The sequence below is a fragment of the Cydia fagiglandana genome, chromosome Z (assembly GCF_963556715.1).
Source record: "Cydia fagiglandana chromosome Z, ilCydFagi1.1, whole genome shotgun sequence".
Taxonomy (NCBI): domain Eukaryota; kingdom Metazoa; phylum Arthropoda; class Insecta; order Lepidoptera; family Tortricidae; genus Cydia; species Cydia fagiglandana.
The window spans coordinates 35957188-35972378 of NC_085959.1; the positions used below are offsets into that span (position 1 = coordinate 35957188).

Sequence of the window (15191 nt, forward strand, 5' to 3'; positions counted from 1 at the left end):
AAAGTTAAAAAGGTGGGTATCGTAAGTACTAACATGACAGATGGTTGAGATGGTGCTATAGTTGTCACCGATTTAAAATATCGCAGTGCACCCTTGCACTGCTATATTTTGTTGCTAATAAAACAATTCAAAAAATATATTATTGCTGGCTTGAAAACAGTTTATTGATTGAAGGACTTTTTTAATTATAGTTTGATAATGCCCGCTCTTAGCTATCTCGTGACGTAGGTACCTACGCGTGTCGCTACCGTGTCGCGTCCGTGTCACGCCCGGCCCGGCCCCGTGTGTAGTGCACTCAGAAAGTCATGTACTGCTCTTTATTGTCTCGTTGAGTGGTGCGCCGGCTGATAGTCAAAAGATTGTAATGGTTTGCCAAGAGAAGTTACCTACAAGTTGTGTTTAGTTAGCGATGCATAACGTGTTTGTACTTTAATTTGTTTTTTAGTTTTACTCTTGGAAATCAATGGTTAATAAATTAAGAAAATAAAATGTATGTGAATTATTTGTTCGACTATTTATTCTACCTTAATCCATCTTGCTACTATTAAATAAATACACCTACGGGCTACAATTTCATCGACATTGCGTATAGGACGGCGATCCACGGGATAACCTTTTTTACCTTCATTCGACAAATCTCTCTTGGATAGGTAAGTAATAACAAATTTGTAATTCCCTATTTTTAATAGACCTCGAATGAAGATGTTTAATGACTAGCTGACGACTCGTTGATATGTTACTACCATAGACCTACTACCATCCGCGCGCGTCATCTAATTCTATGGTTACTACCTATGTCACCAAAACTGAAACATTGCGTAGGTTCCTACCTATCTTAGGTATTGCGCTTAGTGTGTTACCTACGAGAATTTTATAATATACTTAAACGTGGTAATATGGAAAGAATAGGTAGGTATAGTAGTTAGTAGTGACAAGGCCGAAATAATGATGCCCTTTTAGTCTCTCTGCATGGGGGTAGCTTGTACGAACGTGTTCAAGGAAGGGAACCTATTTGGTGAACACAGGCAGAACTACATCATAGGTACTTGTGTCTATGTTTAATTAAAACTTTTGTTCGCCAATCTTTATACTTGCCAAGCTAAGAGGTATATGCAACTCCACTACAAAGCAAAATATTGTATCAAAATATTAGGTATGTTTTAGCATAATTTACTGACCTGGGGCCTGTTTCTCAAAAGCTTGTAACTTGTAATACAACTGGAAGTCCCTCTCTAACAAAAGCTGACAAAAAGTGACTTCCGCTTGTATTACAAATTACAAGCTTTTAAAAAACGGGCCCCTGGCTGCATTAACAAATTTGTAGATTTGCGTAAATACCTAAATACACTAAATATTTGATTTGCGTGACATCTATCGGCGAGTAGTAAAACTATATATATATTTTCAGTGTTGCTATTGTACAAAAACCACAGACGTGTTTTTTTTAAAGGGGTATCCAGACGGGACTGACGAAATCAGTCGATTTGTTCAGGAAAATAATTCATCAATAGATTGGCGAAAAATTGTCTCGTCTGGATACAACTTAACTCGAGCATTGATGGCAATCAATGCTTGCTTTGCTTGCTTGAGGCAATTGGCCAATTGCCTCAACACACTACCGCACCGCACATCGCACGGTGAGGTAGTGTGTTAAGGCTATAAGGTTGATATTCCACCTGTCCAATGTGCATTGCGTCGCACTCTATACAATATGTTTATGTGTATAATAATGAGAATTTCACTTAACAAATTGTAGTTTTTAAACGTTCAAAATTTCAAATGTCAGTAAGCCAAATCGTGTGAAACATGTTTAAAAAATTTCACCTATAGCAACACCACAAAAATCGACTACACCGGCCTTTCTGTCAAAAAATTGCTGTCGCCACATGTTGTAACGCTAATTTCCTGTGAATAATCATTAAAATGGTAAGATTCATTCAAGATATCAAATAGATTTAGCATCTACATCGAAAGATTATTTGTAATGGCGTATTTTTTTCAGAAACCCCTTATGTTGCAAGGGCACGAGCGTGCCATAACTCAGATCAAGTATAACCGCGAAGGTGATTTGCTGTTCTCGGCTGCGAAAGACTCCAAGCCCAATGTTTGGTGGTCGCTAAACGGCGAGCGTCTTGGCACATTCAATGGCCACGGAGGCGTTGTGTGGTGCCTGGACGTTGACTGGCAGACAGTCAACCTGATCACAGGAGGTGGCGACAGTTCATGCAGGTAAGCGACTAAAACTGACACGTTTTTGTTGAATCTCAGTTGCTGCGTGCGCAATACATTACTCATGGTTAGATTCCTTTTTTATTTCTTACTAATGCATGATAAAATATAAGATGAACAAAAAAAAATACGCGAGTAACATTAAGGTTGTTTATCCTTATACTAATAATTGTATTGATTGGCTCTGCCCTACTATAAAGAAAAATTTAGTTATCAAATATCATTCAATTATGTTATGTACATATATGTCCTTGTTTCACAATGTTACTCATGTCTCAATGTGTTTCTTGCTTCAAACAGTGCTATAGCAGAAATGTTTCAACACAAGCATTTTGCATAATTATGGTCAAAAAATATGCAATGCGAATGATCTTATTAACAACATTAAGGTGTATTGGGATAACTTTGAATGCAGGGTAATTTTGAGAATTGCAGACCTATGCAAGTTCTCTGTGCATAGCTTTGTAGTGTAAAGCTCCGCTACAAAGCTGATAAACAATATAACTGGCTACACTTGTAGAGCACCCTCACAGTAAACATATTAAAGTAAAAAATCCACTTTAATAAAGGGTCTTGAATTTGTGTACTAGTGCACTTTTTTTTAAATTTGAGCTATAAAAAGAAATAAGGCAATATTATTAAATAGGTATACTACCTATTGGTTTTTGTTTTTATAAATTCAGGTGTGTTGTTACTCATTTATTCTTGTTAATGCTTTGCGAAAATAAAACCTTTGTGTGCAAACAAATTACATCTATTAATACAGCTTCACATACTATCCTACTCCTAAGGCTGCGTTTCGACCAGTTAACAGACACATGCCTCACAATGCATACTTGCACAGCTATGTTCAAAACACAGCCTAAAGGTTACAGAATTTATTTAATCCTATCATCCCATATATTCCATTATTTGTGATTGTAATTGTACTGTAATAGGCGGAGCGCCGGGGTGGAAAGGGGCGATTCAGTAAACACAGTATACCGGTTGACAGATGTAATACCTTCCAGCTTCTACACTCTAATCCTCTAATACTTGTTATACTAACATTATATATACTTATTCTACGTGATCGAAGAGGAAATCCCTTATCGAGTGGAGGCGCAAGATCTACATTAATTGTGCTGATCACTCAATATGCACAGACGTGCCAATATGAGTGTCTGCCTATCGCACCTCCCCTGAAAAGGTAGGGGGTTCCCTCCCCTGAAAAGAAGACTATTGGTGAAACCACTTTACTCTATTCTTATGTACTAAATAATCTGTATTATTTTTAATTACCTTTAAATTTGACCCTATCATTTATTTTATTTAATATGGTCCTAAATATAGGTCATTTAATTTATTGTAACATTCATTCTTAACTAATACTAAATCACCTATCTTAAAATTAACAATGTTTGACTTATAATATAATATTTTATATGTTTGATTAAAAAAAAACTATTTCTAACACAAACATTGCATTTCACAATTAACATTTCACATTTCAAAGTTATTAATCCAAGTACAACTAATCTAAAAATTCCTTCTCAAAAGATGTTGTAGCTGTGATAGGTAGCTGTAATTATAAAAATATTATCTCGCATTTGTCTACTGCTAACTTCTGTTTATGAGAATCTATACATCGTTTTATATAATGTAGTTTTTCCCATAATACTCGTACTTCTAGATACCGTCAATCCGTTTAGTACTACCAGCATGTCCACTAGTTAGTAACAATAATAATCCTTTAGTATAACTTCAATAATTTCCCGATCGGTAATTTTCGTTAACAACGAAATAATTCATACATAACCTAGGTAATTCATCTTGTCCCGCGCGAAAAACCTTACTTAGTTCACCTCGTAACATACTTTTTATTTGAGCTCATTTTTAATACATAACAACTCTACTATATTCAACCTTTTCCACAATGAGCCATAACCCTAATGTCTGCATTGGGACCTTCCCATAACATAATCAAGTCTCGTAACGATACGTCTAAGCGTGCCTTCGTTCATGGAGAATCTTGATTTTTATAAATTGTAGAGCTCACACCAACAACATTATCAGTATCATTTTTACCGGTTCGCTATTACGCATCTTCCATCAATCTCGTCATTATTTACTCGCGCAAATTATTAATTCTGTATCTTCCTGTGTCCTATTTATGATATCTACTACTCTAGGCTGGCCAAGCTTTAAAGACGTAGTACCAGAGTGTCGTGTCCAGTTTATTTGTTTAAGTATAATCCGTTAGAATCCTAAACTAGCAACTCTTAACTCATATCTGATAAATTCCTTATTTGAACAAGTTACCACTACGTGATTACTAGTATTATAAGACCACATATTTACATAATCTTCGTTAGACACGCAAAAAAAACAAATTAATTACGTTTGTCATCTAAGTCACGTGCTGAATAACATTGACATTACACTATCCCTCTTACCTACAGCAACTGTTTGATTTCTGTCTACTCGCGAAAATACACCCGTCCTCGACCTTGCTGACTCGCACTAATCGTACCGCGATTATAGTTTGAGTGTGCAAAAATAAATTCGTTACAATCATTTTTAGAATGCATAGAAAGAGACGTCTTTAATAAAAATCGGTAATTATCCGACCATACTACCCTGAATATTACCTACCCTCAATCTCCAAGAGTAAATACTCAAATCTTTATACCGTTTTAAATGCGACTTTTTAAAATCCATAGCTGCAACTTCTTTACAACAATCTTTAACTAATAAATTCACCTGTCATTAACTTATTCCTACTTTTAAAACACGTATTATTTCTAATAAATCCATAAATTTAACTAAGTAGAAAAAATAATTCACACAGATAAAAAAAAATACAAAACACGCAAAATACCCTTAAAAATGTCCACCTTGCTCGACGCGACGCTCCCAGCACCCGGCAGCAATGCGTAACCAGACGCGCAGCCGACGATATACATCTCGTACCTCCGTCAAATCCAAACCCGCCGAAGCCAATGGAGCGATGTTGATACCGGCCACGGTCACTATTACGACCACGTTCTTCGGTTTCTGACCACCCATTTTGGTACTGTTGATTACCAATTAACAAGACAAATCACTGGGTAAGTTCGACGCCGCCGCCTCGTCCTCAAAGTCCTCTTCACTGTCGTCGGCCATGATGATCTTATACTCGCAGTATCCTCACGCAAAGTCCTCACGTGTCACGGTCGCCATGTAATAGGCGGAGCGCCGGGGTGGAAAGGGGCGATTCAGTAAACACAGTATACCGGTTGACAGATGTAATACCTTCCAGCTTCTACACTCTAATCCTCTAATACTTGTTATACTAACATTATATATACTTATTCTACGTGATCGAAGAGGAAATCCCTTATCGAGTGGAGGCGCAAGATCTACATTAATTGTGCTGATCACTCAATATGCACAGACGTGCCAATATGAGTGTCTGCCTATCGCAGTACTAAATTAAATTTCTAACGATTAAAATATGTTTCGCTTTTTGACTAGACTATGGGATTTGGAGACTGGCAAAAACATAGCTACGGTGAAGACAAATTCCTCTGTGAGGACATGCAACTTCAGCTTCAGTGCCAATGAGGCTGCATACACTACCGACAAAGCCATGGGTCATCCTTGTGAGGTGGGTGTTGTATACATACTTGCATTTCTTATTGCCTACCTCAGGGGTCATAGCTCTTTGCAGGTGAAAAGCTACTTTGAGTATTTTCAGACCACCAAATGATTTCTGGTGATTTCTAATCCTTGCTCTTTTTCCAAAAGTTTCACTTAACTTTTTGCCTGAGAACTGTATATAAAGTACCACAGTGACTGAAACAATTTGAGGATGAGATTTACATAAAAGGAATTCAATGTTTCATGTTGAAGTATAATGAACATTTTATACATGTTATTTACTATTTTATGATATCATCCTTGCCTTGAATATATAATTTCCTGTTAAAGGAATTCAAAAATCATTTATTTATTTTTTAATAATTGAATCAAAGTAACATAATATGTTAACAGTCCCATGCTCAGTATATTTGATTTTGTTGTTTCATTATTCCATTTTGCTTTAAAATCTAAAACAAGCGTAACCGTTTATATTCAGTATTATTTAATTATTTTTTTCTAAAATAAAGTGTGTTTGGTACATCATATGCCTACAAAAACAAAATTAGCCATGGTTTTTTTTTACTACTACGCAAGTAAACCTATCTGCCGTTTTAATTTGGCAAACGATGTACCAAACACCCTGAATATACAACAATAATTACTAAACAGGAATGTTAATATCATTTTAGGTGTTCATTATTGACACGAGAACCGTTGATGACTCCATTTCGTCTGCGTCTCCGATCCTGAAGTGGGAGATTACCGACTCCAAGGTGACGTCAATGGTGTGGGGCACCCTTGATGAGACCATCATCACAGGCCATGAAGCTGGAGACCTCATCCAATGGGATCTTAGGGTAGGCTCAATACTTATTATCATCAAAAGAGTGTGCTATTTTACTAACAAAATAACTGTTATTATTATTTAAGGAATATTATGATGTCTGAATATCAAATACAGTAAACAGACGAAACTTATGAATTAAGCATAGCCCGCATACGCATAGCACACATTTTTTAAACTTTATCATACAAAAATGTTTATCTTGCTAGGCAAACATCCAGGTTCCATTTCTAGTTTACCAACAGAGAAGTTAAAAGTTGATGTTTCTTGAAATGTATAGAATAAAATGTAATAACATTACAAAGAAGTGTACTATAGAGTAAATTCACTTTATACTAAACCTAAGCTAGGTTATCAGACCTTCCCAAAAAACTTACACAACACACTACCTTCCAGACTGGCAAGAAAGTACATTCCATCAAGGAGCACACGCACCAGATCAACGACATGCAGCTGTCCCGCGACGGAACCATGTTCATCACCGCCTCCAAGGACCAGACCGCCAAGCTCTTCGACACCAGCTCGCTGGAGCTACTCAAGGAGTACAAGACCGAGCGTCCGGTCAACTCTGCTGCCCTCAGTCCCATTCTGGACCATGTTGTACTTGGTGGTGGACAGGACGCTATGGAAGTGACCACGACATCTACCAGACAGGTAAATTTAATGAATAGTGGGTTTTACAGTAATAAATGTAATTATTTAATTTTTGTGAACTTGAAGGGAATGAGTAGTTTGAAAACAAATGGCGTAAAAATGAACGAAATGGTTAAAATTATGCAAATTTAGGTCCATTTCTCGCAAGACATTTGTTCATCTATACTTCATCTATACAGGCAAATTGTTATTATAATTGCCTGCTTGTAACATTATGCTTGCGTTATGGTTATTTTCTTCAGATTATAAATAAAAATGTTTGTATTTTTAAATTTGATAATTTCCCAAGACTAAATAAATAATTTTTCATTCGTCAGGGAAAGTTCGACGCTCGCTTCTTCCATCTCGTGTTCGAAGAGGAGTTTGGCCGTGTGAAGGGACATTTCGGGCCCATCAACAGTTTAGCGTTCCACCCGGACGGCAAGAGTTACGCGTCCGGCGGTGAGGACGGCTACGTGCGTGTGCAGAGCTTCGACCAGTCTTACTTCGACTACACCTTTGACTACAACAGAGATTAAGCTGTTAATCCGTACTCTGTCCCACAAAGCGTTTTCTTTGCGCGGAAGTATTAATTTTGTCACGATTAAATCCACACTGAAAAATATATTTTATGAACTGGAATGGCGTTTCATTTGAGGTCTTTATTTAGTAATATCAAAGACATATCGACGCTTATCATGAACAGTGACACAAAACAAAATGAAATGCCATTCGACTTTAAATCTTACCAGTAAAAGATAGAATATTAAATGCAATAGCATTTCATTTTTAGTTGTACCACTGTTCATGATAAGCAAAATGTAACTTCGTATAAGATGAATAAAGTCTAAGGAAAAAACGTGCCTCGGAAATCAAGAAATAGTCATTCTCGCATAGATGGCGCACACACCTTTGGCCTATGCTCGGCTAGATGGCGTGACGACACCGTTTCATATTTCACAATTTTAACACGTAGATATCAGTGAATGAGCATGGGTCAAAACAATATAAAAATAATAAAATCATTTATCCATATATATAAATATTTTTGATAATTTTATACGTGTTAATTTTGAGTTTTAGTCGTATGTCGATAGATGGCAGTAAATTTAGTGACTTACAAAATTATCTATTTAAATACTATCTATTCTCTTTGGTATATATTATCTTGAAAATTGTTTAGCTATTTGGAACCTGAAGAACTATGTACTTACTATAAGTACGATTATTGGCGGAAGCGTTACCGAAGGTCTACGTCGTGACTTCGGCAAACTACTTTCGAATGTCTGCATTTACTCCTCTACAGGTCGCAATTCTCAACCCATTCGTGAAAATTTGTGAGCAAATTCAGTAAGATTTTTTTCTGTCGTTTGCTCAGATTTGAATAAGCGCTTCATATCAATCATTACCATTTGCCCAACACTACACCGTCAATTGTGTCGCTTAACTTCAAACTCGGGTAAATCTATTAGACCCTCTCAGCAAATATCTACCCTAATACGTTTTCTTAATACCAAAATCGCATAATCTGACATGGATTTACCCGAGTTTGAAGTTAAGCGACTCAATTGTGATAGTTTATATACTTTTGAACGTTGGCCCTTATGAAAGCGTGACGTAATACTCGGGTATTACATAATTATTAATTATATAGAGTTAAGCCACGAAAACTCTGCAGCAACTTTGATAGCCCTTGCAGTGCCAGTATTATTTATACGTCATAATTTCATAGAAGCTTGACGTTTATAATAATATTTACTTGCACTACGTGGGCTTGACAAATCCGCTGCAGACTTTTCTTGGTGTGACTATACGATGGCAAGTAAATAAAAATCAAACTCAAATGTGCAACAATTTAATGTACAAAATATTACATACATATGATAATTATTTCACTACATACTGTATTTAATACTTGTTTTATCCTTATAAAAAATAAGGGGTGGTATGCTGTGGGGGCACTTCTCGTTCGGCGTCGGGGACTGCTTGGAATAGTTTTGCAACTCGGAAAGAGACAGTTTTGAACTCCATTATGGAGGCGACGTTGCCGCAGCGATAGCAATAGTTTGGTGCCGACCAAACAGTCACTAGCCGCTTGTCAAACATGTATTTGTAACCTGTGAACAAAGCGGATGTTATAAATTGTTTCACGCTATGGACGAAATATATCATTATTCATTATGGAAATCTCCATATTGCCTGAGTGTAGGTAAGTGATACGACGGTCATGCCAAAAAAATAGATGCTCTATGCTCATTTGTATTTTTAGTATACTGGGAAGTTATTACACCATCGTAAAGGCTGGTTATTAGCTTATAAATAAAGAAATGGAACACCCAATATCCAAAAATCGTATTAATGATTATCGTTTGCCAATTCGAAGAAAAAACTATTTCTTGCTTTCTTCAAAAAAGCTGATTTAACTTGCCAGTCAGTTTAAAGTCTATTGTGGTAGTGGGCTTAGCAACTGTCAACAGTTTTTATAGATGACACCATCATAAGTTTCCCCTGTTTCTATTTTTGTCCAGCGGGATTCTGTAAGTATGTCGTTCTTTCATAAATGGAGGATAATAAGGGAACTCACCTTCGTTGACGAGCTGATGAGCCCGACATATCAAATTCAAATTATTGTAGTTCATGAAAAGTTCAGTCACGTAGCTGCCGAACAGCCATCCCGCACCGCGGGGGCTCACCGACCTGGAAGCAACGTGAGATAATAAAAAATATATATAAAGGACACTTTCGCCAAACTGTTTATACAGTCAACGTAAAAGATTTTGACGACCGACGACCTTGCCTATGAAGCCGATGGTCCCGGGTTCGAATCCTGGTAAGGGCAATTGACCAGACCGGACCGTTTACGGTTCAAATTGTAATGGTCAATGCGAATTAACATTCGGCCAACATTGTAGCTATGGTTAATGATAATATACAGTATATATTTTGTAAAAATATTTTAAGGGGAAAGTTTACTACGTTTTTTTAGAGAAGCGGACACATTCACCGCTGAGCTACTACGGTCGTAGCCGATAACATGGATTTCCCGGTATGTAGCGGAAATGCTTTATAGAGACAAAACGACAACGAGTCGTGATTAGCGTTCGATGTAACTACGTACCACATCTCTACGTCCGCCGGATCGGACCACAGCAGGTCGCAGAAGGCTCCCTTGTGGGGGATCTGCTGATTCCTCTCTATACAGCGGATCTCGTCGATCATCGATATCTCTGGGGACAGTCCGCCGTGCACGCAGAGCACTGTCTCGTCTATTAGCTGTAACATGAAGATGATCTAACGTAAGTAATCGCCCCCTAGCCTAGTGGATACTGTCGGTAGTAAGGCCTTATGTCATCGTCTAGTACACACAACACATGCCTTATTGAGTTTACTGTGGGGCTAGATCGATTTGTCTAAATTTTTCCAACATTTTTTTTATACATACAGATCTTGATTTAGCGTAACTTTAAGATGGCAGAGCGGGCATAATACCACGAGCGTTGGACCCAAGTGTAGCCGAGAGCACCGGTGAAACCTAACATATTCTTAATAACCCTGTTTCGGTAATTAATTCGGCAATCGGATTAAAAATAGGGAGTTTAACCAACAGTTCAGTTCAGTTGGTATGCTCGTGTGAAGTTCAAGAATCTGATGTATTACTATTTAGCATAAATTTGTAATATTTCAATCATAAAAAGCTGTACTAAAACAAGTGACTTAACTACTGTACATTAAACTTACCGCTGCCACCGTCAGTAAATCAAACACCCTACAGCAGTCCTTCCAAGCATTCGTATTGCCATATTTATTAAAACACTCATCGTAAAATCCGTACACTTTGGTTATTTGTGAGGTTTCATGGTTGCCCCTTAGCAACACGATTCTGAAATACAAAGACATTAATCATCAGCATTGCGATACAGCGGGGAAATGCCGCCAGCATCCTTGGTACAATGCCTCAGGGGCCTAGATTTAAGCTACTTATTAATTTCGTTTAGTAGGTAGTACCACAGTATATATGATGTATGTAAATAAATGATTTATAGATAAAGACATTAATTATTTTACACATTATTTGAATTATAAAGTTCATTCAATATTTATAGCACCCCATTTTATTCAGATGAAATCTAATGTAGGCTTCGGTCAGACTGACGCGGATCCGCTGTGTGAGCGAGACAGCGCTATGCACATTATATAGCGATGTCCTGGTCACAGCAGCAATAGTAATAATATCCAAAAGAAGAAAAGAACCTGGTGTATTCACATAAGTACAAAACATGTTGATCGCCTGCCTTACTTAAGTCTGAACAGTTGAAAAGCAATAAGACTCAATGTTTAATAAGCCGATTTTTATTTCATTATCGATTTTTATTTGTCAGATTTTGATAAAATTTGGTGGATAGGTTGTCCCCTATTCTGGACAATAAAAGCGCAACATCACCGTATGTCCCATGTGTATGCTAATAAATCTTCCCCTGAATTACGGAAACGTAAGGTATTGTCATAGCCCAACGCAAAATTATGTGCAATTTTTCGATACAATTATGATTATTTATTTATTCCATCCAGAAAGAACTTTTCAAACCAGCCAAATTTTATCCAAATCGAATTAAAACAATAATGAACAAAATATTAAAATAGTGCAAAGACTGCAAAGTACAGTCACCTGCAATAATATGTTATTCTTCGAAGGCCGCAAAAATATGTGACATGCTCTTTTGCCTCTACAGATAAGATTGTGTCAGATATTTTTGCGGCCTTCATTGTGTAACATACTATTGCAGGTGACTGTACAATGTGGTACAACTCACCTATCTGGATACCTGGCTTTCAGAGCCATGAGTAAGGTCAGTGTTTCAAGACTGTAATATCCGCGGTCAACATAGTCCCCCATGAATATGTACTTGGTCTGCGGCACTTGACCACCTATGTTGAATAGTTCTTCCAAGTCATAAAACTGAAATGCAGGAAAAATAATGAGGATATACAATGAGATGTAAGCATATTTTGCACCCTTTCACTTTTCTAAATAATAACACTGAAGTTATCTTTCTTGTGGACTACTAGGCTGCCGACTGGATGAGGATACAGAGGCGAGTGAAGCGCCCACTGTTGTACAAAACAGGTTCATTTTAATTGGAACTCTAATTGTGCTTATTTTTAATTTCATTTCATTATCATAATATAGAGCAGAAACACACGAAAGTCTTGTTGAGATTTTCTAATTTAGTTAAGATAAAGTTCAATATCATCTATGATCATCTTTAAAGTTCGGATGTTACGAGTAGGTATGTTTAAGTTATTATACTTTACTTTGACTTCAGTTGTTAAAGTATATAACTGTTTTATTTTTACCTGTCCATGTATGTCCCCACACACCGTAACAGGCGTCTGCACCGGCTGAACATTAGGCTCTTCAAGTAACAAATCACACACAATATTGCACAACTCCCGTAGATCGTCTTCAGGCAGGTATTTACACCGTTTTGCGATCTCGATCCACTTATCCACGTCAGTCATCTTAGATAAATTGTAAATATACGATTGCGAGTTTAGTGAGTTCCCAGGATCTTGCTTACAGACCAGAACAAAGCCCGATGGCAAACTTGAACAAAAAAACTAAACTTCTCGAGACTTCGAGATCAGGTAGAGGAGGATTCTTATTGACTGCTATGTTAAATGCAGCAGTTGTAATCGTTTTTGTATGCGGAATGGTTCGTATATTAGTATAATGACTACAACAAGGCAAAAGTGTGTAAGAGTAGCGCAAAACTTGGGTGTAACAATGACAGCCATGCAGCCGTCAAAAGGCCGTCACCTTCCTGCACAGATACAGAAAATATACACAAATGAGCGATTTATAATCAAAGAATATAATACTCACTAATTTTTTTATGTATGTGTGAAATTGCCTTGCCCAATTTTAGAAAAAGATGCCCCCAAATGCGAATGAGGAGGCAAAAGGTTATAATCGGTGGTTGAAACCGGCGAGCCAAATCGGCGTTTGCGTCCACACAACCTGATTTGATCAGACTATTTCATTAAGCCTCCTCCACACTCGTGCGCGAATCGCAGCGCGAAGCCGCGAACGCGAGTGTGGCGTCGATTTTCGCAGACAGCGAAATCGACTCCACACTCGCGTTCGCGGCTTCGCCCGCGATTCACGCGCATAGTCTGGAGGGGGCTTTAGATGGCCAAAACCTTTTGGCCGCCGGACCTAGTCCGCAAAGACGCTCACTCACACGCCAGAGTAAATTCTAAGTAAACAACTAATAAAAAGTTTAGGGATTGCAAAATGTGATATCGATATTTACAATTTATGGTAAAAATCTTCTCAATTTGGCTTTGTTCTTAACCAACTTTAATTTATTTCGAGAATGCCAAAAATTAACATATTTTTTACACACGACAATGTTAAAAATAAAGGTCTTTATCATTAAAAACAACCACTAAACAATATCGATTCATGACGTAATATCACCGCACTAGGCTCTACGAGAAGTCTTGTATACATGACAACGGCGCGCATGGACTGCCCGCAGTGCAGACCGACAAGGACCGTTTCCGCGCGGATTAAGTAATAATAGTCTCTAGGTCAACGGCGTAAGCGCTTGTCGGTACGTAAACTTTATTAGCGTATGGTTAGAGCCGCGCATCGTGTGTCGATAATATAAATGTACCGGAACTGCATTGGGGAAAATGACACGTGGGTTGAATTGTCAATGAGTGAAGAACAATAATATTGGAAAAGGGTGGGGATCAGAAATGTTCGGGAATGCATATTTCACATTCGACATGTTCCTTAGAAGAGCTTGTCAGTTCCCGTATTACACCCTCCCTACCATAATAATTTTTCGTCAATTTCAAATACATAACATTCTCATGGTTAGGCGACACTGACTAGTCCGAGCGTCCGCCTGTAGGTACCATTCTTGTGCGAAGCGGTCACTGCAGGGTATCACTCCCCACTACACTATCGTCTCAAAATGAATCATTTGTTCTGCAAATAGACCACAAGGACAGATTTACTTGTCTGACTCTACTATGGACAGCTGAACAAGTTCCCTGAACTCCAGCTATAGTTATGCCTGTCTCTCTCTCGTTTAACGTATTCTAGTTACTAGTTATCACCAATTGGCATTTAACAGGTGTTCAAATGCTTAAATAAAACCAGATTGGCCACTTGATATTTATTTTGAATATTCTCTAGAGATGCACCGGATATTCGGTTACTATCCGGTATCCGCCCTATCCGGCCAGTATTTTAATATCCGGCCGGATACCGGATAGTGCCCTACTATCCGGCCGAATACCGGATAGTACCATTGTTTGATTTTGGAGTAAACAAATTGGATTTAAGAAACAGTCACGGTCATAATCGTACTTGTTTATTATTTTAAAACAATTTAGAGATTCAACTAACTTGCACGCGCACTCATTTCGAACCTAGAAATGTGTCCGCGCGAACGTTCACTTAGAAACAGGTCAAAACTGCAGAATGCGCACCTGAAAAACCGAAATGTAGGTGCAGCTCTGCTGGCCGATATTTGGCGGCCGGATACCGGATATTCGGCCGATGGTCAGGCCGAATATCCAGTATCCGGCCAAACAACTATCCGTTGCATCTCTAATATTCTCATATCGAATTAACATTCCCATCCCTAGCTGTCTTGTATACAAGACAACGGCGACGAGGAACATGAAAAACGTTGAAAACTGGAGCAATTTTTTTGATTGCCTTATTATAAAAGAATGGATTTATTTATCTGCTTTAAATGCAATTATTTAAAAAATCAAAGACCTAAAACATTAACACGAGTGTAAAAATATACTACAATTGATGTTTTTTCACATTTACCGAGCGGTTGAATTTGTGTCTTGT

At 37.7% G+C, this 15191-nt stretch overlaps 2 protein-coding genes across 2 annotated transcripts; one reads left to right on the forward strand and one right to left on the reverse strand.

Moving 5' to 3' along the window:
- Nucleotides 1-1822: 1822 nt before the first annotated feature.
- LOC134678636 (eukaryotic translation initiation factor 3 subunit I) lies at nt 1823-7951 on the forward strand. Its single transcript, XM_063537281.1, has 6 exons — nt 1823-1926; nt 2003-2229; nt 5725-5857; nt 6522-6689; nt 7073-7330; nt 7648-7951. The coding sequence occupies exons 1-6, from the start codon at nt 1924-1926 to the stop codon at nt 7846-7848; spliced, it is 990 nt and encodes a 329-aa protein (XP_063393351.1). The 5' UTR covers nt 1823-1923; the 3' UTR covers nt 7849-7951.
- Nucleotides 7952-9166: 1215 nt separating this feature from the next.
- LOC134678637 (serine/threonine-protein phosphatase 6 catalytic subunit) lies at nt 9167-13097 on the reverse strand. Its single transcript, XM_063537282.1, has 6 exons — nt 12665-13097; nt 12121-12266; nt 11048-11189; nt 10428-10582; nt 9894-10006; nt 9167-9426 (listed from the first exon to the last, which is right to left on the reverse strand). Exons 1-6 carry the CDS (start codon nt 12827-12829, stop codon nt 9236-9238), a joined length of 912 nt encoding a protein of 303 aa, XP_063393352.1. The 5' UTR covers nt 12830-13097; the 3' UTR covers nt 9167-9235.
- Between the last annotated feature and the right edge of the window lie 2094 nt (nt 13098-15191).

What these genes read in the sequence shown, in the direction of transcription:
- LOC134678637 (XM_063537282.1), bottom strand. Translation starts at nt 12,829, where the DNA reads ATGACTGACGTGGATAAGTGGATCGAGATCGCAAAACGGTGTAAATAC. An exon ending in GTGGGGACATACATGGACAG is followed by an intron (nt 12,267 to 12,664) that starts GTAAAAATAAAA and finishes CCTGCATTTCAG; the next exon opens with TTTTATGACTTGGAAGAACT. An exon ending in TCATCAGCTCGTCAACGAAG is followed by an intron (nt 9,427 to 9,893) that starts GTGAGTTCCCTT and finishes CTTTGTTCACAG; the next exon opens with GTTACAAATACATGTTTGAC.
- LOC134678636 (XM_063537281.1), top strand. An exon ending in GGTGGCGACAGTTCATGCAG is followed by an intron (nt 2,230 to 5,724) that starts GTAAGCGACTAA and finishes CTTTTTGACTAG; the next exon opens with ACTATGGGATTTGGAGACTG. An exon ending in CCATGGGTCATCCTTGTGAG is followed by an intron (nt 5,858 to 6,521) that starts GTGGGTGTTGTA and finishes ATATCATTTTAG; the next exon opens with GTGTTCATTATTGACACGAG.